Source organism: Schistocerca piceifrons, chromosome 7 (assembly GCF_021461385.2).
Source record: "Schistocerca piceifrons isolate TAMUIC-IGC-003096 chromosome 7, iqSchPice1.1, whole genome shotgun sequence".
Taxonomy (NCBI): Eukaryota; Metazoa; Arthropoda; class Insecta; order Orthoptera; family Acrididae; genus Schistocerca; species Schistocerca piceifrons.
In genome coordinates this window covers 209,289,452-209,315,338 of record NC_060144.1, presented here as the reverse complement: position 1 = coordinate 209,315,338, position 25,887 = coordinate 209,289,452, and the positions used below count along the sequence as shown (strand labels likewise).

The 25,887-nt window shown below is 38.4% G+C and overlaps 1 protein-coding gene across 3 annotated transcripts in view; it reads left to right on the top strand.

Annotated features, from left to right (window-relative positions):
• Positions 1-25,887, top strand: part of LOC124709109 (zinc finger RNA-binding protein) — a 41,164-nt gene that overhangs the window by 5,440 nt on the left and 9,837 nt on the right. For 2 of the 3 annotated variants that reach the window (XR_007005388.1, XM_047240759.1), the window contains exons 2-11: positions 7,050-7,207; positions 12,423-12,584; positions 13,827-14,000; positions 14,309-14,592; positions 21,060-21,233; positions 21,412-21,631; positions 22,023-22,154; positions 22,549-22,777; positions 23,209-23,377; positions 23,710-23,920. Coding sequence is in view for 2 of the 3 variants with exons in the window: in XM_047240759.1 (XP_047096715.1) it covers positions 7,050-7,207; positions 12,423-12,584; positions 13,827-14,000; positions 14,309-14,592; positions 21,060-21,233; positions 21,412-21,631; positions 22,023-22,154; positions 22,549-22,777; positions 23,209-23,377; positions 23,710-23,920 (1,913 nt within the window). In the remaining variant the exon portion in view is untranslated. The remainder of the gene's footprint in view (positions 1-7,049; positions 7,208-12,422; positions 12,585-13,826; positions 14,001-14,308; positions 14,593-21,059; positions 21,234-21,411; positions 21,632-22,022; positions 22,155-22,548; positions 22,778-23,208; positions 23,378-23,709; positions 23,921-25,887) is intronic. The other variant, XM_047240760.1, reaches the window with a different exon arrangement.

The window sequence follows — 25,887 nt, the reverse complement described above, 5'->3', positions numbered from 1 at the left end:
TGCACTGAACGAGAGAAAAAACTGAAATAAAACTTAGATTGCACAGGAAATGCGCCATATACAGCAACAAAACAGTGCTCGTACAAGTGTCTGCCAACAGCAAAATGTGTCAAAGGCTTTAGGAAGACTATGCAATGCTTCGTAACAACAAATTGCCTCCGATGAGCATGGCGTCACAACTGTTACGGTTAGATTTGTTTTAGCAGTTACAAGTGGGATCATGCGCAGTTGAGTAGTATCTTCTTCCACTTGTGGCTACAGAAACGTGGCTGTGTAAGCAGCCGCAAAAGAGAGAGAGAGAGAAGCTAGGCGCTACTGGGAAAAATTTTACTGCCGCGGCCAAGTTGCCAGATTGTGCAGCAGCCCTGGATCTGGGGGGGGGGGGGGCAATTCATATTCCTGAGGAGAAAACCTTGTTTCATAAAGTGCCTAGCATCCAGCGCACATTGGTCTATCCGTTATTCGTATGACTTTGAAACATGGCCTTTTCGGTTTTTTAACGTTGTTGAACACATTCTAAGTTGATTTATGAATGAATTATAAGTTGATTTGTGAATGAATTATAAGTTGATTTGCGAATGAATCATAAGTTGATTTGCGAATGAATCATAAGTTGATTTGCGAATGAATCATAAGTTGATTTGTGAATGCATGCATAGTGTACATGATGTCTCTGTCAGTGGAATCCTCGTCACATCTAGAAATAAACTTTCTGCAGACAAAAGGGGCTATACGAGCTGAGCAGAGTATAGCCTAACGAAAGAAAGCCAACCACTGTCTAATTATGTGGTTGATTGGGTTTGCGAATGATGAGCGTTGTTATGATTACCAGCGAAATCCATTTCAGGCTACCAGAGTGTGAATAAATGACTAACAGGAATAACAGGTAAGAAAGATTACGTATTATCTTCTCGGTCTAGCCAAGAAAATTTTTGGCCAGATCAATATACTAGCAAGGGCCAGTTGTACAGTCTCCAGCTAGCAGCTGCTTTAAGGTCTATTCTGGAAGTAGCGCGGAAAACGCATTGTACGAACATGTAATAACACCTAACCGGAGAATAATCGCGGGATAACTAAACTGGTGATTCAGGCAGAGTTAGTCAAGTTATCTGGCAAATAAGCTTGGACACTGGCAGGAATAGGTACAGAATTAGTGATGACAACATTGTTTGTTAGAACGAGGAAGGAGAAGAAACGGTGAAATCACTTAATTTATGGAAGAATATGACGATTCCAAATTTATTTAAAAAATTTGCACTACTACTTATCGATCTCATGCTTGTGAAACTGGAGCGTATGAATGAAGTGTAAAAGTATTTCCTAACGAAAAGCTTTTGCTTGTGGCTGGCCTAATAGACATTTGTTATTGGTACTTTGTGAATTATATTCTGCCGTGCTATAAAAATGACCATTTCTGCCAAAACAATCTCGTTTATTTGGCGTATGTTAAAATTGCTGCAGTATTATAAAGGCCTATTTTGTTTTATCTCACAGACAGTGACAAAATACAGATAATCAGGTCGAGAAACCACACCAGTCTTGGGTCTATTTGTAATTACAACTTTTTCAGTATTAGACAGCGACATTTCGATTTTTCATGTAGCACAACGTTTGACGAACTTTGATGAGGTAACAGATCCTTTCGCAGAAAGGAAAGCACGCCATGTAAAGCTGTAGCAAGATTAGAGAGAAAAAAATTCTAGGAGCTAAGGATTGAAGAAATGAGTACTGTCTTGCTAGTCTCTTCTCTTTACTGGTTTTATGTATCCTATACTGAGTTTTATGTCACACAAAGCAGCAAGTTGTTAGCTAAGAGGGATAAAAGAGTGCAAATTTTCTGAAGAGTTTTTTTTTTTTTTTTTTAAAAAAAAAGAAAGTGGGGGGGGGGGCAGGATGTCAAACTGGCCGACTGGAAGCAGGAGAGGCACCACCATAGGACATCTTAATTTCCACTGTCGTGAATATAGTTTGATGGCATCCAGTACAAAATATACACGTTTCAATACCACAGACCGAAATACAGTGACGTGCGATAGAAGAATGCTGTATGAAGAGGTGTGGTGCTGCACTTTGGCACACTTAAGATCAAATAACATGTCTTACAATTCCTCGGACACATATGTTTTATGTATCAGACTCTTCAGAAAGATTTGTGCTACAAAATGAACGCTTTTAATAGGGAAGCGGGTAGTCTCCATGTGACCCGTGTTTACATTTAGTGATTTTGCCGTTTCCTCTTTGTCTACTGCACTCACGTCAAATGAAAACAAAATTGATTTCTTTGGGCGGGAGCTATCTTGTGAATTAAATTACATTCACATAATTACAGAAGGCTAAAATACGTTATTAGTTTCAGATTTTATTTTATTTCCACCTTTCTGACAGTCAAGCATTAATTGCATGCAGAACAATGAAGTTATTTTTATTGGTTTGCTGAAGAAATTTTCCTTCATTAATCTTTTTTGGCTGAGGCAGTCAATATATTTGAAACAAAGGGTTTAATTTCAAACTATTGGCTAGTTTCAGTGCATTTAAAGTGTACATTTTCATGTTCTAGCACGTATGGCATTATGCCATAACAAAGAACCAGACAGGAGATAGCAAAGTACTGGTACCCAAGGAAATTTACATCCAGATACCACATTGAAAAGCTTAATATTAGGTCGATGCCTACTTCCCTGTGAATTGGGGACTCATTTAAAAGTCAGCTCTTTGATGCCGAGCCATGTAGAAGAATTTATAGCCCAGAAGATATTAATTGAAACCATTAACTTTTCCTGTTCGTGTGTTTGCGGTACTTAAGTGATGTTGCTATTGGCTGACTACACCACGTGTCCGAACCTCTGAATATCTGCTGTCATCAACTGGCAAGATCATGTGACATGAGCTATGACTGGCTTACAAATATACATCGCAATCTCGATTTCAATGCTTTGGAAAGTAACATGCGGTGTTTGGTGGAATTCGTAAAACGAAATTATGCAGCGTACATGTTACTGCACATCAAATGTCTTTCCAAAAGGTGTTTCCCCCCCCCCCCCCCCCCCCTTGAGTTTCATTTTCTAAAGCGCCGGGAAATTATACACCCATGTATAAAACCATAACTATTCAAAAGATTGATAAGTTATACAGTTCAGAGATAAAATATGCTGTCAGTTAACAGGGAAAAACTTATGATTCCACCCGGGAGAAAGTGTATTTTTAACCGGGAAATCCGGGAATTTTTTCCCTTGTCTGCGTATACACCCTGTACAAGTTGAAACAGAAAACCAAATAGTTTGCTATGTGTATAGAGGCTGCTGTTCCAACATTGCTATTGTGGTATATAGCCAACCTAACTTTACATAATGCAAATTGTCAAGTGCATTGTTTCACTGGTGCAGGTATACGGTATGCTTAATCTAGAAATTGTCCTATGAAAAGCCAGAGAAAGATGTATACAGTATTTTCATCAAACAGGTGTAAATAACAAACCATATCAGAAACAACCATGCAGTCTCCTCCAAGATACAGAAATGTTGCAACTTAAGATGTGTAAAGGGCAAAGAAATTATTGATACACAATTTGGCCAGAATCCTAGGTTCGTTTCAGCAGTTACCAGATAGAGCTAGGCAACAGGCCATACTGCGCATGCTCAGCTATGATGACCTAGGCAGCTCGTGCTTTGGCGTTTGCTCTGCTCATACACTTTTCGTCACATTTCTGTCTGGAATTCCGTGCGTGGTGGGGTGTCGCGTGACCATGTGCAGTCCTGCGGCATGTTGTTGAGAGGACCTAGGGAATTGTACCTGGAGCAATTGCTTTATCATATCCTAGCCAGATAAGGAATGCAAATAAGGAAACAGTTCTTGGAATAATATTAATTTCAAAATTAGACTAAACAGCTCAAAGTACCATAACATTTTGCTATGTGGTGACATTGATAGATTTTTTGTTAATTGGTACTCAGCATTATTGTTATGTAGCTTTTCCAATCAAGTTTACATCTACACAGCTAGTAAGAAGGAATACCAGGTTTTAAGTGTTCCTTGTGCAGCTTACACCAGAATAAAGGACAGTAAATTCCATGACTATTTCAAAATGTGTAAAAAATTAACAAAGTTGTCTTTGAGGCAAAGTACAGCTGAAAGTTTATATTCTACTCTAGGGATAAATATAAATTCATGTGGGGAGTTACAGTGATAAAGACACGGCATGCTGCCAGTCTACAGTTTAGCATAGAATAGCATCCTATAAATTTGAGATTTAAACACAAGTTAAGAAATAACTTCAGGCCTACAGGAAGTACTAGACAGGTGTCTTGTGATTGAAAAACACTATGTTTCACGGAAGGCAGATTTGTAAAATTCTGCTGCAGCTGTCGGTATATTTGAAACTAAATATTTAGTCAAAACTACTGATCAAATTTGCCTGCTTAGTCATTTCAAGTCAATGTTTACGTATATTTGTACATATATAGCTTTTAAGAGATCTTACAGTGTCATATAAGTAACAGGGCGTAAGATATACTCAAGCAGCATCAGAATTTCATAAACCATACTAAAATGCTTCATTCCACTCTTAATTGTACATTTGTGTATCCAGATGCACTCTGAAGTGCCTGATATTCAGCTTTTCAATGTGGTTTTCAGGATACTAGTTTTCTTGGAGGTCCAGTACTGGTTTCTCATGTTTGGTTCTTTATTATGGTATAATGTCATTCATCCCAGAAAATGAAAATTTGCACTAGAAATTGAACGAAGTTGAAAGTAGCTAATAATGTGGAATTCAAATAAACTGACTCGCTCAGTGAAAAAGATTAGTAGAAGTGAATTTCTCATAAAACTGACAGAAATAGCTTCATTAAGGTATTAATGGTAGATCTCTAATAACTTGGAAATAATATAAAATCAGAAAATTGAAACTGATAACTTATTTTAGTCTTCCATGATTTATGAGAATATATATTAATTCACTTGATGGCTTCTGGCCACAGAAATCTGTTTTGTTTTCATTTGACATGGGAGATGTAAACAGAGAGAGAGCGGCAATATCACGAAACACGTACACGGTTCATGTGGAGGATGATCCCCCACTATAACTCGGCTTTGGTGTGCCAGAAATCTTTTCTGGGTAGCATCTGGCTATTTGCTGCTACTGCTCATACTGTAAACAGCCACACTTCAAGTAACCAGAAGTGGGGGAACACACTGCTCATACCCGAATTCGGCTCTGCGCATGCGCATGAGCCTGCTGACAAGTGCTCAGATGAACCTCCTCTGATGGTGTCAGCAGCTATTGTGTTGTACATCAATGTTGGAAATTCATTGACTGTTGTAGACAGTGGGCCAGTGAGAATCGCCAAATGTAATTATTTGTTTGGTGGAACATGCAAGTAGTTTACATCTGTTTTCAGTATGGAGAGTGTCAATTACTGATCCATTTGTTACGAATTTTAAGGTTGGTACCAGATTATTTTGTTTTACTTGGTAACTGAAAACAAACTTTTATGTTCTGACAAGCTGACCTGTAGTGAAGCCCAAGGCCTAGGTCAGGCTGGAATGTGATAGTTTGCATTTGATACGTCAAACCCAAAGAAATGTTTATATGAAAATAAGATAGCTCTACTAGATTGATGTGTAGTGTAATCTGAGTTGCAAAAGCGTACTAGTCTTATTTCTGTTTTTGCTGGAAATCTATAGGACATGCGTAAATTCTAATCTAATAGATTAAAATATCACACAACTTTATTAACATACCATAGGAAATTATGAAAGAGTACTGTGGTTAGCTACTCACAACTGAGTCAAGAGTCCTTGTATTCAGTTCCCATCTCACAACATGCAGCTGTGAACACTGTAAGTGTGCTTTTATCCACAACGTCTGTCGCAGTTCATTAAAAAGAAATGTATTTGTGAGATCCGAAGTTTCGTCACATATGGGTATTTTTAACTGTCCTTGTTGTCTTTATATCATAAGCTATAATATAATAACAGCTAAAAACCACTCACATTGGAGGAAACTTCGGTTCTCAAAAATATAATTAATTAATTTTAAATGAACTGTGACACATTGTATGCACAGAAACCAGAGGACAGTTAAGAGTCAAGGGGCACAAAAGGGAAGCAGTGGTTGAGAAGGGAGTGAGGCAGGTTTGTAGCCTATCCTCAATGTTATTCAATCTGTATATTGAGCAAGCAATAAAGGAAACAAAAGGAAAAATTTGGATTATGAATTAGAATCCTGGGAGAAGAAATAAAAACTTTGAGGTTTGCTGATGGCCTAGCATTTTTGGCACAGGCAGCAAAGGACTTGCAAGAGCAGTTGAATAGAATGAACAGTATCTTGAAAGAAGGTCATATGATGATCATCAACAAAAGCAAAAGGAGGATAATGGAATAGTTGAATCAAATCAGGTGGGGCTAAGGGAATTAGAATTAGGAAATGAAGCACTTAAAGTAGTGAATGAGTTTTGTTGTTTGGGCAGCAAAATAACTGATGGTTGAAGTAGGGAGGATATAAAATGCAGGCAGGCAATGGCAAGAAAAGCATTTATGAGAAATTTGTTAACTTTGAGTATAGATTTAAGTGTCAGGAAGTCCTTTCTGAAAGTATTTGTATGCAGTGTAGTCATGTATGGAAGCGAAACATGGACGATAAATAGTTTGGACAAAAAGAGAATAGAAGCTTTAGAAATGTGGTGCTACAGAAGAATGTTGAAGATAAGATGGGTGGAACATTTACCTAATGGGGAGGTACTGAACAGAATTGGGGAGAAGAGAAATTTTTGGTACGGCCTGACAAAAAGAGGGGATCAGTTGGCAGGACGCATTCTGAGACATCAAGGGATCACCAATTAAGTACTGGAGGGAAGCGTGTGGGGTAGAAATCGTTGAGGGAGGCAGAGATGAATACAGTAAGCAGATTCAGAGGGATGTAGGTTTATTGTTGCTTGGAGATAAAGCAGCTTGCACTGTCAACAGCAGCATCATAAATACACTAACACAGTAAATTATTCCTAATTTGTGTGCACTCCTCTGCATAATTTGATCATTGTTTCTATTATCAGAGCGACAGGTGCTGCAGCTTACCAGACTGGACAGACGGGATATGCTGTGACTCCAACTGCAGCAACAGCAGCGACATACACAGCACAGAGAGCTGGCACAGGGTATGAGACAGCGTATCAAACAGCTGCCACTCACACAACAGCTGGGACCTATGCAGGTGGGGAAATATTGTATTGTGTATTCATTTTGGAATATTGTATGTATTTCAGGCAAAGCTAAAGATCTCGTCCTTCCCTGAGTAGTTGTGGCACTGCTTACTGTTGGCATGTACACATTGTTTTATCTTGTTACATTAAGTATTTACCCAGTAGCACAGTAAACGGCCTTGTGTAATTATCAATATACATTATGGCTGGTAGCCTGTGCTAAAGCAAATGTTTCCTCACTCTACACTATTTGCTCTGCCAGTGTTGCAGAACTAATTAAGGGTGTAGATACAACATACTTATATATTACACACATTATAATAAGAATTTTAATAATAAATGGAAATCAAATTATTTCTATTGTGCCTGCCCAAATTGTCGAGTTTTCACAGGAACTTTGAAGAGATTTGTTCCTCCCTCCCCTCCCTGCTATAAATCTTTTTGAGGCTTATTGTTTCATTTTGTCAAGATTATTGTTCTGAATTTCCAAATATTTGCAAAGCAGTTTTCATGTATGTGGTGGTTAACTTCTTGACTATTGCTCAGAACTGTAAATGAAATTTGAATTGCCAAATCATCACTAGCTCCTGCTAGGATCTCAAAAAAAAAAACATCAGAGAAATGTTTTATGTATTGTTTGAGAACTGTCATCACATTGTGGAGCTATCATGCTGTAATACCCAGTTTTAGTTTCCACTGTGATTAATGTGCCATAGTTCATGTGACATTAGATTCCTAAATCATTGTAACCCAACGATATGATTTGCATCTGCACTCATTTGAGGGCTACTACACTTTTTACATAAGATGGCAGTTAATCATTCAACTTTTTAATTTATGTATTTTCCTGAATACATTTCCAGAAAGGATCCATTTGTTTTATTGCAAGAGGTTCATGAAATGAATCTATGAAACTGCATGATTAGTTTTCAGAACATGCTGAAATAACTTGCCTTGGCCATTTCTGATTCTGCAGCTCCCTGTTAAAAATAAATTTGTCAATCTTCTTGTGTTGGCAAGCAAAGACTTGTTTTCAGAGAAATTTTGTCGAACAATTTGGCCAACAAGTTCAACTATTTGCACATGCATTTGTGAAACAATAGTGAAAGTGCACAGAGGTAGGAAGAATATTTGCAGATAAAATTGGAGAAGTTCTGCTGTCTGATATTTTTGATGGATTTGTGTTTCATAGATAAACTTTGCATGGAATAAATTAGTCAGTTGGAACAGTCCTAACTCCATTGCAGAGTTTAGATTTATTCTACCACAAACATAACTGACACACAGTAAGTTCACCGGTCCCTTAGTAAAACCCTAGACAAGCAGAATATTTCCAGTGATGTGTGAATTCTCCAATAACTTGATTGAACAGTTAGGGGAGAGGTGGAATGCCCAAGTGAGAATTTACAGTGTCTTTGGATTGATTGTGGAGAGGCGTAAATACTAAAGCTGATTTCATGTCTATTTCTTTGCCTAGATATTTCCCTAGTAGATACAGTTAGATAATTCCCTGTTCACTTAAAAGAATATGATTCAACATTTCTTGTGGGACAGTTCCCTTGATAAATTTTGTTTAATGTTGGTGTTGATACTACATGAAAGCATACATCGCAATGAAGAACAAATTATTTCTTGTCTTCTCCTAGCTACCATGAGACCTCAATAATACTGAGGCTTCTACAGTGAATAATTGACTGTGTTTATATTTTTTGTTCCTCCTTGAAGTAACGGACAGTTTGCATGTGCTAATAAGGTGTCAGGTAAATTAACATCTTTCAACTGAAGATATAAGGAAGACTTCTTGTGGTATTACATATAATCTGTGGTTATCCCTAGTGTATCCGCGTTCCTATGTAGCACATTTGATATGTGCTGAAGTTGACTAAAAAAATTTTAGATCTCCTAAGGTGTATCTCCCCCCCTGCCCCCCCACCACCACCCACCCAAACTGGCTCTTTTTACGTTGTCAGCCAACTTTTATCCTAACACGTATCCACCAGTGGAACAAGCATAAACTTGGGGCCTACCAGAACACACACAAAAGTTTTCATTGCTTATTTTTAGTAGAAATTGTACTTCACAGCTTAAAATTCCAGATATTTCTTCTTAAACATATCATACATGTCTTTAAAGTCGGTACCACCATTAGACAGTTGCTTGTTTACTGTGTTACATTTACACTTACATAATGATGATTTTGGCTTCAAACTGCCATTATCAAGTGTTTTAAGTGTTATAAATTGCCTAAGATGGCATACTGTTGTATTAAATTACACTATTAGACACATTGTGTAAGAGTCGATATTCTATATTCCTGGCAGAGCCTTTCATCTTGTCAAGATGGTGTATTCAGTAATGAAAAAAAGCAGTAGGCCCTGCCAGAATTATCAACTCTTAGACATTGTGTCTAATAGTGTATTTTAATATGACAGTATGCCATCTTAGGCAATTTGTAACACTTAAAGCACTTGATTATGGCGCTTTGAATCCAAAATCATGGTTGTGTAAGTGTAAATGTAACACTGTAAATAAACAAATCTAATGGCGGTACTGACTTTAAAGAAATATATTATGACTGTGGCCCCGCATTATGAAAAAATTATTAAATATCATACATGATTTAACATACAGTTATATCTAAAAACAAATATGCTGTAACTTACCAAACGAAAGTGTTGGTATGTTGATAGGAGACTATAAAAAACGCACACAAATTTCGAGCTTTCGCAACCCAAGGTTGCTTCATCAGGAAAGAGGGAAGGAGAGGGAAAGACGAAAGGATATGGGTTTTAGGGGAGAGGGTAAGGAGTTATTCCAATCCCGGGAGTGCAAAGACTTACCTTAGGGGGGAAAAAGGACAGGTATACACTCGTGCACATACACACATCCATCTGCACATATACAGACACAGACAGACATGTGTAAATGCAAAGAGGTTGGGCAGAGATGTCAGTCGAGGCGGATGTACAGAGGCAAAGATGTTGAATGACAGGTGAGATACGAGTGGCGGCAACTTGAAATTAGCGGAGGTTGAGGCCTGGTGGGTAACGGGAGGAGAGAATATATTGAAGGGCAAGTTCCCATCTCTGGAGTTCTGATAGGTTGGTGTCAGTGGGAAGTATCCAGACAACCCGGACGGTGTAACACTTTGCCAAGATGTGCTGGCCGTGCACCAAGGCATGTTTAGCCACAGGGTAACCCTCATTACCAACAAACACTGTCTACCTGTGTCCGTTCATGCGAATGGACAGTTTGTTGCTGGTCATTCCCACATAGAAAGCTTCACAGTGTAGACATGTCAGTTGGTAAATCACGTGGGTGCTTTCACACATGGCTCTGCCTTTGATAGTGTACAACTTCCGGGTTACAGGACTGGAGTAGGTGGTGGTGGGAGGGTGCATGGAACAGGTCTTATATCGGGGACGGTTACAAGGGTAGGAGCCAGAGGGTAGGGAAGGTCGTTTGGGGATTTCGTAGGGATGAACCAAGAGGTTACGAAGGTTAGGTGGATGGCGGAGAGACACTCTTGGTGGAGTGGGGAGGATTTCATGAAGGATGGATTTCATTTCAGGGCAGGATTTGAGGAAGTCGTATCCCTGCTGGAGAGCCACATTCAGAGTCTGATCCAGTCCCGGAAAGTATCCTGTCACAAGTGGGGCACTTTTGGGGTTCTGTGGGAGGTTTTGGGTTTGAGGGGATGAGGAAGTGGCTCTGGCTGTTTGCTTCTGTACCAGGTCGGGAGGGTAGTTGCGGGATGCGAAAGATTTTTTTCAGGTTATTGGTGTAATGGTTCAGGGGTTCAGAACTGGAGCAGATTCGTTTACCACGAAGACCTAAGCTGTAGGAAAGTGACCGTTTGATATGGAATGGAGGTACTGTTGCTTGTTGGTGGGTTTGATGTGGACGGATGTGTGTGATTTGTTCGTACCCTTTCGAACTAGTGTGATTCTTTAACAGGAATAGGTGAAATGTTGACTTTTATTGCTTCAGTGTGCCCTGGAGTTGCACATAAGGGCCTCCCTAAACCTCTTTTTATCTGTAGGAAGTTGTCCTTAATGCAGTAGATTACTTGATCTGTACTAACCCCATGTAAGATACAAAATGCTTCCTTCGTTGTTGCTTTCTATTTCTGGTTCTTGTAGTATTAATGAGAATTACAGGATTTTTCTTGATTATGCCTTCTTTTGCATGGCAGCAGGGCTGATAGGTTAAATGAGCTTATTCATTCTTTGTAGAATTTTAATCCTATGAATTTCATCTTTCGTGTCGTTCAGCTTGGCAGTACAATCCGTCTGCACAAGGACAAATAATTACGTTGTGTATTGGGTGGTTATCTTCACCATTTCCAACATTATATCCAAAAAGCTTGGAGTAAGTTATTTACAGTTAAACCATTTATCTTTAGTTAGTAAGTAAGAGATTAAGTAGAAAGATTACTTGCAACGAACATTACAACTTTGTGGATGTAATTCTTTGTTATTACTGCCTACATATATAGTTCATTTTTATTATGTTACAACACTTATATACATGTGTGTTTCTAATTCTCTTTTTCTTTTTGATACTAACATTACTATATTATGAAGAATATATGCTTGCACAGGCTTTAAACAACTGGAAAAGCATTATGCAAAAAAAAAAAAAAAAAAGCTTCATGTGATATCTGAAATTCTCGTTACCAATGATGTCGATAACACGACTAGTAGTGAAACAGTTACGCAGTTCGAAAACCAAAGGAAATATTCACAATCCCCACATGGTCACTATATATGAGTTTTCCACACATAGTGACATATCTACCCTTCAATTTTCATTTTGTCAAAGAAGATGGAATTGTCAAAGTGTCTAACGGAATTTTAAAATTGATTCAGTTGCAGTTAATCGCAGTTTCCGGTAAAAACGTGCATTTTCAGTTATCTGAGTTTATCTCTGCAGACGCCATTCTGTGTTCTCAGATACCCGGGAGCTCGCTGTAAATCGTGGAAATGTCTGTCAGTTTTGTAGAGTAATTCTTGTTCATACAGATAAATTAAAGTAAGATTGCGGCCAGCAGTCATCGGTTTCAAAATATGCGAGTTTCTTAAATTGTACATACATTATTTTGTCTCATCCCTGTCCAGCATGTACCACTTTGTGGTGGGTAAGGGCTCTTTCTTGAGTTTATTATTGTTATTCTCTTATTTCATGTTTTAAATGAAATCTTAACAAATTTGTTGCATGTTACAGCTGTTGGGGCTGGTACTCCAGCAACTGCCACTACATATGATTATGGATATGGACGCACAGCACAGACAGCATATGACAGCACTAAGACATACTATCAGCAACCTGCTGCAGCTGCCGCAGCAGCAGCTGCCACCTATTCTACTACAGATACACACTATCAGGGTAAGAACAATAAACGTTTTGCCTTAGATTGCCTTGTCTTCGTTGAGCTTATGTTATTGTGGATGTGTACTGCCTCTTTTATTTTATCTTGCAAAGATGATAAACATTGAATGGAACTGTTACCAATGTAATAAGTTTATGGAGCAGAAATATGAGCAGTAGCAGACTGATAATGATTAGCAGCTGTTGTGTAAAATTATTTTGACAAGTTTCTGTCACTAAGAATTTTCAGAAAACTAATGGGAAAATGAAAAGACAGTTGGGGTCGAAAAAAGTGCTTGATGTAATTGACGATCTTCGACTGAATAAGAACAAGGTGAAGTAGTTTGTGGAAAACAGAATTGTAGTGGCAGCTATGAGACGTAGAAGACAAAGTGAATTTGACAAAATTGGTGTGGGGGGGGGGGGGTTATTTTATGCTCCCAAGATTACTTACTGGATATTAATGTTGCTGTACAGCTACTTTGAATTGATCTTACCATTTTAGATATTACAACAAAATAGTGTTGAATAAGGAGTGACAGAATCACTTAATTCAGTAGTTAGAGTAATACTTATGTTTGATGTATTGAGGATGTAAATATAGGTGGTTAAAGTGTACAAGCACATTTCCACCAATGCACTTTTAAGTGCCATATATCATTTGGGTCATAATCTTTCTTTTCTGTATCTGCTACTACGTGAAAACTAGCTAATCTGCTCCACACTAACAAATAGGCATAACTCCTTTTAAGAGGTCAGATTCTGATTGATTGGTACCATATAAATCACACACCCCATTTATAGCAAGTGATAAAAGCAAAACAGTAATACAGCTGGAAAAGCTATCCATTACTATCAGATGTAGTCCATCCAGTGATAAAATTGAGATTGAACAGTATTTTCCAAAATTGGATTTGGTCCTCTTGCCGTTAAATGTCTTTGGGTCATTGTTATAAATTTTGAGGTGTGACAATTTACTGAATTAAATTGAATGTTTAGTTCATCTTTATGTTAAAAATTACAAACTTTCAAAATTTTGGATAAGTTCGGAAATGTAAAAGTGCAAGAACAGGTGAGAATGAATAACTGATCATCTGTACCTTAATTGAGGTACCTTCCTAACTGTGTATTGGTGAGGTCCCAAAAGTGTATTGTTGCATTCTGATTAATTGGAGTCATTGATTTCATCAGTTGTTTAAACCTGGTCCAAAACCTTTCTGATAATGTGTGTTTAAATAGAGCTGATTCCAATTTTTGCAGCATCGAAGCCAGCTTTCAGCACGAGCACCTACACAGCAACAACAAGACAGGTGACTCAAACAACACCTAAGGCAGCATCCTACAGTACTGCTTATACCACACAAGGCACCCAGGGTGCTAGTTACACTTCAGGTTACACAGCAGCTGCTGCACAGACAACAAACACCACAAAGGGTAAGAACTGTCTCGATGGAACTAATACTTCTGTTATACTTAGTGTATTCACCAGGCGTCAGTTATGTGGTGTAGACTTTGATTCGTCGACTGCATAATGTTTTCAGTCTTGAGTTCTCATTACTGTGAGCCCACATTTTTAAGTTTATTTAATATTAAAAGTGTTGCTAGTTGACTACTTTAGAACCTTATTAGCTATAATGACACACATTAAGTTTTTGAGTAGCATTGATAACATTCAGATGTTGTTCACTTTGGATGATAGAGTAGATATATATATGTAAACGTATTTTTGGTATAACTTTCAGCAACTGGCAACACAACATACTCTGGTTATGATGCTGCCCTGTACAGTGCTGCTACTATGTATGTAGCTCAGCAAGCACAAACAGGTTCGGCAGCTGCAGGCACTGCAACAGGTGCCACAGCAGCAGTAGCCACAAATACAGGTGTTGCAAAACCTGCAGGCACCTGGCAGGGTTATAAGAAGCCAGTGCCTGGAGGTGTCAAGACAATGAAGCTCAAGCAGCCACCAAAGCCCCAGCAGCTGCATTATTGTGATGTCTGTAAGATCAGCTGTGCTGGTCCACAGGTGAGTTGCAGGAGGGGTTGCTCCTTTTGTCATTACATTCAGTTAAAACTAAACTTATTTGAGTAAACACTGCCTTACCACATTTATTCATTTTTTCTTTTTATTCTAAATACGTTTGTATAAGTTTGGGGTTTAATAAAATTTGCCAGTGGCTTTGGTGGCTGAAATGAAAAATGTAATATAACATTAGTTCATTGAAATACTAATATACTTGTAATTTTCATTGAACTAATTTAAAGTTTAATTTGTAAGGTAATGGTATGACTATATCTGAAATGTACTAAAAACAATCTGGATCATGTTGAGCACCACAGTTCACACTGATATTAACAAAAACCACCTCAGCTGTATTTTACACATCATTGTCTTCAGGCCAGTTTCTTTGTTGAACAGCCTCAGGTTGCAGAGTTTTGCTGAAGCAGGGGTAGTAAACCCTTTTTATCTACTGCCCACTTTTGTATCTCTGTTATTAGAATTTTCAAACCATTCACTGGTTCCATGGTAATGGTGATTTGACCAGGTTAACTACCTCTGTACTAAAGCAATGACACAGATGGCCTGGCTGTCATATGAAATGATCCAGACAGAATGCAAAAACACCGATCATAAACATTCCACCAGGTGGTCAGCAGAATGTTTATGATCAGTGTTTTTGAATTTACTCTTACATTCCATACAACAATCTTGTCATGACTTAGCTTAGCACAACTTGCAACCAGAAGATCTTAAATGAAACTACTCATAACACAGCAAAGTGTAATAATACAGCTGTGTTGGCATTTGTTAATCATTAACATAATAAAAACATTGAGCTAAAGGTGTATGTGGAAAAATGTCCTGCTGCTGTGTTCTTTAAACCACCATGAAATCACTTCAGCAGTTAACTTTCTCGTATATGCTTTTTGCCTTCACCTAGTGAAGTAACTGCGTCAAGTTTCAGAAAATTATTTGGCCACATCACAATGATTTTAGTGACAGTTGAAATGCAATTTTGTTATTTCATTTAGTTGCAGAAGTAAGTTTTAAAATGAATGTAGAAAATTGCCTGCTGTAATTTGTACAAAGAAGCATTTATATTTGTCTTTTTTTTGGCTGCGTGTTTTGCTCTCATCCAAATGTTGGTTGAAGTACCTCATTCCTGTTTGGCAGCTCAGCATAATTTCTTCATGCTATTCAAACAATCTGCCTCCACACATATTAATCTAGGTCCACCCCTGTTATTTCTTTTTATAGTAAGCAACATTGCCTTGTGCAAACATTTTGGTCTTTCTGGTGTTTTAATTTTATCTATTCCATTGCAGGGGTAACAAAGTGTCTTCCACTGCTTAAATAGTCTCTTCACAAAAGTTGGAAACTTGGTAATGCAGCACATACACTGCTGTACAGAATTATACTTACATGTTAATGTGCATATTCATCATTTCGTTAGCACATTTGTGTTTCATTGTGTAGGCCACCCCCTTTGGCAGTAAATGTTTTTCTTGGATAATGATAGAAGCTGAAGAAATGAATTAATATTTGTCCTGGGGCCGGGACCTGAACCTGGGGCGCCTCCTTACTAGATGATGTGCTGGCCATTTTGCCATTGTAGGAGTATAGCTGACTTAGCTGCATGGACTACTATAGTCCAGTGCCCTCCTTAACACAAACTTCAGTTCACACCTTCAGCCCAAGAAGAGGAAAATTGACTGAAAGTGTGAATTGAAGTGTGTGTTAAGGAGGGCACTGGACAAGGGTTGTCCATGCAGTTGTGCTAGCTTTACCACTACAGTGGCCTAATGGCTAGCACATCTGCCTAATAAATAAGCAGGCGACCTGCCTTAAAGTCCTGGTCATGGCACAAATTTTGTTTCTTCACCTTCTATCATCAGTGAAGATGAATTTCTGATCCTCATGTCTCAAGCAAAATTCAATGCCATCAGATGTGACTTACATGCTGACAGACAACAAGCAGAATGTTTCACTGTTTGTTATTCAGTTGAACAACTGATTACCACGATTGCCAATGGAGAAGATAAAAAGCTAGCTAGTGCGTAGAAAGGACTTGTCCTATGAATACGATGTTCCATTGCCTTCGTAGATTATGATTTCAGGCAGTGATATCATTTTGCAGTTTTTCTACTGGAACCCTCTAAAACCCCTAAGTTTTTCAATATATAGGACAAAAGTACCTTAAATTGTAATCCACCAAGCCAAGGAAGCATCCCATTCATAGGAGACACAAGGCCTGTCCATGCAGCAGCTGGCTCTGTAGTCTCTACTGGTGATCATGGCAATAAATTGGAATAACTGGATAATAAAAAACATTGCCAGATGTTCCACCTATGGTCTGTCGGCATAGTCACATTTGCTGCCAAAGGGGTGGTATGGCCACAGATGCTGCACCTATAACTTCAACGCTCTGTAATGTCGTTCAGTGACGTTTTTGGACATGTTCTATGGTCCATCACTTTCGGCACAACATCTGCGAAATAGAATAAAATATTGTGGTGCCAGACGCGGGATTGAACCGTCGACTCTCATTCGGGAGGACGACGGTTCAATCCCGCATCCGGCCATCCTGATTTAGGTTTTCTGTGATTTCCCTAAATTGCTTCAGGCAAATGCCGGGGTTGTTCCTTTGAAAGGGCAGGCCGACTTCCTTCCCTGTCATTCCCTAATCCAATGAGACTGATGACCTCGATGTCTGGTCTTCTTCCCCAAATAACCCAACCCCTATTGTGGTGCCAAATTTTGGTTATTTTGAAGGCATTATCTCATCTGTGGGTTCAGTTTTTTTAGCCTGCTATATCTAGAAAGAGTATTCTTTGAGCCTAAGAAGCTGCCTACTTATGGGTGAAATGTCTTACAAAAAGTTTGTTAATGAATTACTGAAATTTATTTTACAACATTAAGACACTGACAGCATATTTTTACACCATTGTTGAAGGGATTTATTTAAAACTCAGTTCCTCTCCAGTTTTATTCTTGTAATTAGCTCACTCTTGCAAAGTTTTGTGACTGGACCTAATTGTCATAAGCGTTCATATTTTTACCATGCTAAAAGCTTAAGCCAATGGTGGTAAATAAAGCTTAGATCAAAACTTAGCTTGACAGAAGAGACCTAGATTTTTTTTATTATTTATTTATTTATTTTTTTTTTTTTTCATACTACAATGCTTTGCTGATGACAATTTCAGTTTGTGCAAAATTCATTTGAGAAAAACATTTAAGTGTTTACAGCCAGTTGACATTTCTCATATTGAGAAGATGAAAGTGTTGACTAGTAAAGTTTGGCCAGAGTCTTTGCCTCGTATATATATAGACAAGGATTTGATCATAAGCAACAAATGCCTCATAATGAACAAGAATCAATATACAGAAGCAGTTGATACTTGCCACACAGTGAACACTTAAATAGCATCTCTTGGCTGGCTTTTGGAACTAGGTATGGATTAGCAAAAGGGATTCAATGGATTGCATAAGATGGAAAGTTCAGAAAGCTCAAGATTCTATCATCAAGGTTGCAGCAGCAGCACTGATTGGGAACACCTTGTGAAGCAATACCAGAAATGAGAGGATATGGACATTTTAAAATGCAGAACACAAAGCAGTTGTTTGGGCAAGACCGTTACTGAAGAGCTAGCTCAGGCCCGATCTCCAGCAGTATTAAATGCAACCACAGTTCAAAACATCCACCGCTTAAAACAGCCACATTAAGTTTCCACATTACACAAGCTTTTGAAAGATGCAAGGTCTCCAGTCTTAGTGCTGTGTTGCATTATGCGGTGTGTGTGTCTTACGCAGACAGTTCAATTGCGCGCACTTTAAACATGGCATCAGAGCATTGAGTACACCGGTGCGTCGTTGTGTTCGTGCATTGTTTTACTTTGCAAACATGCTCTTATGCGCATTATCTTCCCAAGTTGGGACTCACTGGATGATGTGCATTATCAGTAACTGAAAATTGGGGTCATTGTCGGTATTTGTATGTAGAAAATAAAGCTGTTTCAGTCAGTCTGTAATGAAACAGTTCATCTGAATAAAATTTGCTGTGAAATGTTGTAATATTATCACCAGTGGGGGGGGGGGGGGGCAGTGTTGTACATACTTGTTCAGTATTTCAGATATACTATCTAACTTGTCAAGAGGGATTCACTGAGTTTAAAAAGACTTCCCATTAAAGTGGAGGAATCTGATAAAGGCAGCGAATTCTCCAAGTTCATCGCAACCATTTGATTTTGTGTGATTTGCTGATGAAAACAGCATTGATTCCCCAAAAAGAAGTAGGGGCTGATGAGTCATCTGGTTTTTCAGGATGTTCTAAGCTAGGCCTGGCCAACATTTGCACTCACACTCTGTGAGCTTCCTCCACAGTGCATTTTTGCAAGCAGGCGTGCAAGGTGGCTATACACAAAGTGCTGCATGTGTGGGGATAATTAGGAAGTCGTGTTTGCAACACAGTGCAACCACTTCCAAGAGGTGGTAACTGCAGTGTGTGTTGATAAACAGAATATTTTGATATTAGAATATGTAATACATCTGGTCCTATGGCTCGTGATAGTCAGGCATGGAGTTAGGTCTATTAAAATCTGTGAAACATGAATGTTGGTGTGGCTTCATAAATTTCATAACACAAGGGGGAAAAGGATTTGCAGATATGCGGCATACCTAATAAAATAACTTGGTGGCTTGTCTGTGCAGTCAAGGATATTGCTCTTGGGGCAGTATTTATAGAAGTTTTGTAATAACTTCCGGGGTTGAACAAGCAGGCTGTTGTGCTGTTTATGTCTATCAGATCAAGTTTTAAGTAATGAGATAAATTAGCAACAGGAAGAGAGAATGAGCTGACCAAAGAAAAAAAAATTTAAATCCTGAATTTTTTGGAATGTCTTTGAGAACTCATGAAGTACAGGAAAAATTCAGTCATTAACAAGAAGCTATTTCCATAGGACTTTTGTTTGATAGGGTCAGTTTGTCTACAATATCTGTTACTGAATGATTCTCCTCTTGCATTTTAATAATGAATTCAAATAATTGGTTACATCAGCAACAAGATTTTGTCACCAATCTATCTACCAGTGACCCAGTTCTTCCATAATGGCCTCATTCAGTTCAGCCTACATTCACTGTTAGTCAAAAGACAAGTGCATCATACTGTCTTCCTGGCTGAGTTGTAATAATAATCCAATGAGTGTTTTTCCAGCTTATAATAGTGCGATAGATTCTTAAGTGCTTTGCATGGCCTTTTAAATTATACAAAAAATAGGTAATTACCATTTGGCATGGAACGATGTGGGGCACCATAGTATTCCTAATACGCAATGAAAATCTTATTTATCGCAAGCAGTTTTGTAAGCAAACTAGGTGAATACTCCAGTGGTGTCCGGCTAGACCCTGTATTTTCCTCCTCCTCCTCACCCCTCTCTCTCTCCCATCTGCATTCAGAGCACTAGGAAGGGTGGTAGCAAGAGTGCTTGTGGAGTGCTGTTTGGCCAGGCCTGTTCTAAGCAGACCTTCTTACAGGTGATTGAGAGGTAGTGACATTCCATTCTGTTCCGTCTCTAGCTGACGTTTTCACTGTTGCAACAGTTGACTACTGGGGCTGTTGTGGAAAAATTGAGATGGGGAGACATCTACTGATGCTAATTTTCTAAGTCATGTTATCTTAATCAGTGTCTGCACCTGAATCTGATAGTCACTATCTGGTAAAATACTTAAATGCTCCAGAATAAGCATAATTAAAGTTTGAAAATGCTAGTTGCCAGCAAAAAACAGCAACAGTCGGAAAACAACTAAAAAGTTATGCAGCATCTGCCAGTGTTGCAATCTTCTCAACAATGTATATATCATTTGGTGCAGTGATTGCTGATCAAAGCAAAATGCAATACTATGACCTTTGTAATTGTAAGAACAGCTGTTATTATTATTATTATTATTATTATTATTCTAAAAAGGGGGTAAACAAGTATATTTCATAAAATTATGAAAAAGATCAATTAAATTGCAGTACACTATCGCCAGCAGTAGAATAAATGCGAAAAAAGCACAGAACGATGGAAAGATGCTAAAAACTGAATTCATCATTAGTGGAAATGTGTAATATTATACCTTTCAATGTTTTAAGTTCATTAGCAATATTTTGTGATGTACCAAAAGTAGTTTGTTTTGCAACCTGCATAAGTTATCTATTATGATTTACATATTTTTATGAAGTATTCACATTGAACAAAATGTCTCAATATCTGCAGTTTCTAATGCGTTGGTATTCTCCACGGAATGACTTAATGGGAGACCATACTGTCCCAGTTGGGTTGTATCATAACAATTGGCTGCTGTATGTTTACAGTGTATATTTTTCTTCCTGTTCTTATTTTGTTTGAAATTAAATGATTGTGGTTTGTGTTTATGCATGAACATAATTGTTATAGTGTCTTTCAGTAAAAAATCTGTGACCCACAAATGTAGAAGGGAAACTAAATTTTCAGACATACCGTGAACATTTAGATGGGCAGAAACACAAGAAGAAAGAATCTGCGCTTACAGCTGGTTCAGCCCCTGTAGCTCGAGGTGGCAATGCACTCCGTTGTGAGCTTTGTGATGTCACATGCACTGGTTTTGATGCATATGCTGCCCATATACGAGGTGCCAAACATCAAAAGGTAATGTCTATCATGTATATTCACTTTTTTACCAAAAAGAGAGGAAAATGCAATACATACTATTGAATAGTTGTCACTGACTTCCTTCTGAGTTGGTCTGATAAGTATGTCAGTAAGTTGTGTAATCATTTTCATGTACTGTAAGTAATTTGGGTTATGTTGTTCAATTATGTTGCAGGTTGTAAAATTGCACACGAAACTTGGCAAACCCATTCCATCAACTGATCCTGTAGTAGTAGGTGGTACAACAACAAAAACAACAGCAAGTTCTGCCATCACAACATCTACTACGTCAACAAAAGCTACTCCTGGTACTACTACTACTGCAAAAGTAACTGTGGCAAATGCAGCTGCCAAGAAACCAACCACAGCTGCACCTAAGATCAATTTTGCTTCTGGTATGTACAAAAATATTAACGTTGAAATAGTGTTATCTCGGGTTAAAATAGCAGGTGAAATTGAAAGTATTGTGAATTTTGGTGTGAAAATACAAACGTCTGTTAGAGTAACAGAATTTTTCAGTGAATATCAAGGAACCAATCACATTTTATATTTGTTTGTTCAGTTTTCTGTTATGATTAGAACTTCTTAATAAGGCTGCAGTGATGACATACCTAGCTCGCTTTGACTGAAGGATGAAGAATGTTAAATGTTCCCTATTTCTTTTCTGAGCAGTCCTTGTTTTGAGAACCATATTTTAATGTCATGTCACTTACTTTTTTTAATATCGGTGTCATTTTTTTAATATTCTGATGTCACTTACTTTACATATGAATTGTGTTTGTACAGGGACATCGGCTAACACAGAAATAAAATGTGATACTAAAGAAGAAACTACAGTATCTGAAGATGTAACACTGAATGATAAAGATGTGCAGCCTGTTGGTCAGGACTATATAGAAGAGATAAAAAATGATGAAGGTAATATTTTAAATTTACATCAGGACACTGTTGTTTTCCTGTTTGGTAAAATCACGGTGTTCTTATCAGCTTTGCAGTTCATTTGTACTGTGTGGTAGTGAGCATAGAGTTGAAATTTAACAATTTGCTATTTGTTATTAAACTTGTGATTTACTTGCAAAAAGTTTCACTGGTAGGCTGTGTGACCCAGTCCTCTCCCATCCAAAATGTTATGAAAATATAATACGGCTGGAATGATGATATACCTAGCTCGCTTTGACAGATGGATGAAGAACATTCAGTGTTCCCATTAAATACCTGATCAGTCGTATCATATAAAATTCTCATTATATGCAGCATTAGAATCCTCTACAGAAGAAGTTGTGTCTTAATTTTATTTTTCTTTAATTTACAGGAAAAGTTATCAGTTTTAACTGCAAGTTGTGTGAATGCCGTTTTAATGACCCAAACGCAAAAGAAATGCATATGAAAGGTAGACGTCATCGTCTTCAGTATAAGAAGAAAGTAAACCCTGAACTAGTTGTGGATGTAAAACCATCCCTACGCCAGCGTAAATTACAAGAAGAGAAACTGCGTCGTCAACAGTTGCGTGCTGAATATTGGCGAAGACGGGATGAGGAAAGGTAAGACACATATAGATTGGTAGCTGTTTATGGTTTTGCAAGTAGTCATTATTATATTGGGTAGTGTGCTTATTGGGGGGGGGGGGGGGGATAGTATGTGTGGGGATGAGCAAATAATATAAAGTTGGCATGGGGTCATTCCTTTTCTTATGCAGTGATTCATAGGATTAAGCCTTATTAGCCTTGTAAAAAATACTTAGATTCTATTCATACAATGTCGTTTGAAGTTAACAGAATTCAAAGATGTGACTGCAGTGATGATATACCTAGCTCGCTTTGACAGATGGGTGAAGAACATTTTGTTCCCATTTTATAACTGATCAGTCATATCATAACAATCTCTTATTTTTAAGTATTTGTTCTGTAGTAAGACATAAGCATTGTAACTTTTTATAATATATTTGCAATTTCATTTCTGCAATAATAAATAGGAATATACCATACAGGATGATGGAGGAAGAAGAACGTATGTATTGGGAGGAACGTCGCCGATATGAAGAGGAGGTGGAATATTTTGAATGGTACAGGCGATATGGTCGTGATCCTCGTGCTCTTCCTCCACCACCACGCCCATTTGGACCTGGTGTACCACCACTAATGGTAATTTATTCGTCTATAGAGAAATACTTTGTTTTATTGGTTGAGAAAACTGAGATAAAACAATTGAATACAAATGTCAAGTGATCTATCAGCATATAGGAGAAAAACTGTTCATAGTAGTAACGAAAAAATTTAGGGAAATATTAGAGCTGATGAATAGCTACATTAATAAATATTGTAGTTCAATACATTGTCAAAGTTACTCACTCTGACTGGTACTGCAAGAATTTCTAATAAGAAATTACTATAGTGGAATGTTTTCAGATTTGTGATAAAATACTTAAATTTAATGAATTACCTTGTGTTGTCAGTAATTAATTTTATGTCGACAGTTTTTCCCTCAGCCACCAGTGCGGCGGCCAGACTCTAGTGACGATCGCCATGTGATAGCTCGCCATGCTGAAATCTATCCTAAAGAAGATGAACTGCAAGCTGTCCAAAGGATTGTGTCTCACACGGAAAAGGCTCTAAAATTTGTATCGGACCAACTTGCAGATCAAGCTGTAGCTGCAGCTAAAGCGAAGAATCCTGTTACAGCCCCAGGTATGACCTTAGTTTCCATTTACTTTTATTATTGTAAGTTGTTTAGCATATCTTCTATGCTTATGATTATTTCCTTATATATAAAAACAAAGATGAGGTGACTTACCGAACAAAAGCGCTGGCAGGTCGATAGACACACAAACAAACACAAACATACACACAAAATTCAAGCTTTCGCAACAAACTGTTGCCTCATCAGGAAAGAGGGAAGGAGAGGGGAAGACGAAAGGAAGTGGGTTTTAAGGGAGAGGGTAAGGAGTCATTCCAATCCCGGGAGCGGAAAGACTTACCTTAGGGGGAAAAAAGGACAGGTATACACTCGCACACACGCACATATCCATCCACACATACAGACACAAGCAGACATATGTGTGGATGGATATGTGCGTGTGTGCGAGTGTATACCTGTCCTTTTTTCCCCCTAAGGTAAGTCTTTCCGCTCCCGGGATTGGAATGACTCCTTACCCTCTCCCTTAAAACCCACTTCCTTTCGTCTTCCCCTCTCCTTCCCTCTTTCCTGATGAGGCAACAGTTTGTTGCGAAAGCTTGAATTTTGTGTGTGTGTTTGTGTTTGTTTGTGTGTGTATCGACCTGCCAGCACTTTTGTTCGGTAAGTCACCTCATCTTTGTTTTTATATGTAATTTTTCCCACGTGGAATGTTTCCTTCCATTATATTGATTATTTCCTTAGTTACATTAACCATAGTGTCTCACACTATTGGGTACACAGAATAAATTTCTTTGTTGTATTGCAATGCTACAAATTAGGTTGCAAAAATATTTAGTGAAATGTTTAACAAACAGGACCCCGCCGCTCTCCGCTGTCACTTCCTCTAGATTCTTGACGTGTTCGGGGGCTCTGAAGTGGTTTATACTGACGGCTCAATGACTGATGGTCATGTAGGCTTCACCCTCGCCACCCTCTGGTAGCGGCCATTCAGGAGTCCATCTATGCCCTGGAACAGTCCTGGCATTCTGTGGTGTTTGTGTGGACTCCAGGACACGTCGGAATCCCCGGCAACAAACTTGCCGACAGGCTGATCAAACAGGCAACGCGGAAACTGCTTCTGGAGATAACGCATCTCTGAAGCTGATGTGCGTTCTGTCTTACACTGCAAGGTTTTCCAGCTTTGGGAGACTGAAGGCCATAACAGCACACACAACAATCTGCGTGGCATTAAGGAGACCATGAATGTGTGGAAGTCTTACATGCAGGCCTCTCGCAGGGAATCAGTTGTCCTCTGCCGGCTCTGCATTGGCCATACATGGCTAATGCATGGTTACCTACTCCGTTGCGAGGACTCACCTCAGTGTCGCTGTTTCTCCCGAATAACAGTCTTCAACCTCTTGCTGGACTGCTCACTTTTAGCCTCTCTGTGGCAGAATTGTAACTTTCCCAGCACCCTACCTTTGGTGTTGGACGACAATGCCTCCACAGCAGCTTTAGTCTTTCATTTTATCCGTGAGAGTGGGTTTTATACTTCTATGTAGGTTTTAGCGCCTGTCCTGTGTCCCTGTGTGTCCTCCACCGTAGTGCTTTTTGGATGGAGCTTTTAATGTGTTTCCCTTTTTATTTTCGTGGTTGGCCAGCCACTGTAATTTGCTTTCACGTTTTACTCTCTTCTGTTTCTAATGTCTTTCTGTTGTTTTCTTGTCATCTTTCATTCCTTTTAGTGTTAGTTGCCTTCGCAGTCCTTTGTTCTTGTGGCTTTTCCTTTCTTTCCGTTTTGTGTTATATGTTTCGTCTGTTTTATTCTCACACTTGTGGCATTGTTTTATTAGGAACACTGGACTGTTGACCTCATTGTTTGGTCTCTTCTCCCACCTTTAAACCAACCAACCATCCTTCTGTTTTAAAGTTTTGAATGCAAAAACAGCTTCTAGTATGTTAAATTCTAATTCGCCGAATCCCATGATTACAATAATTTACAAAACTAACCAGAGAGATATACGTGCATTTGTGCCTG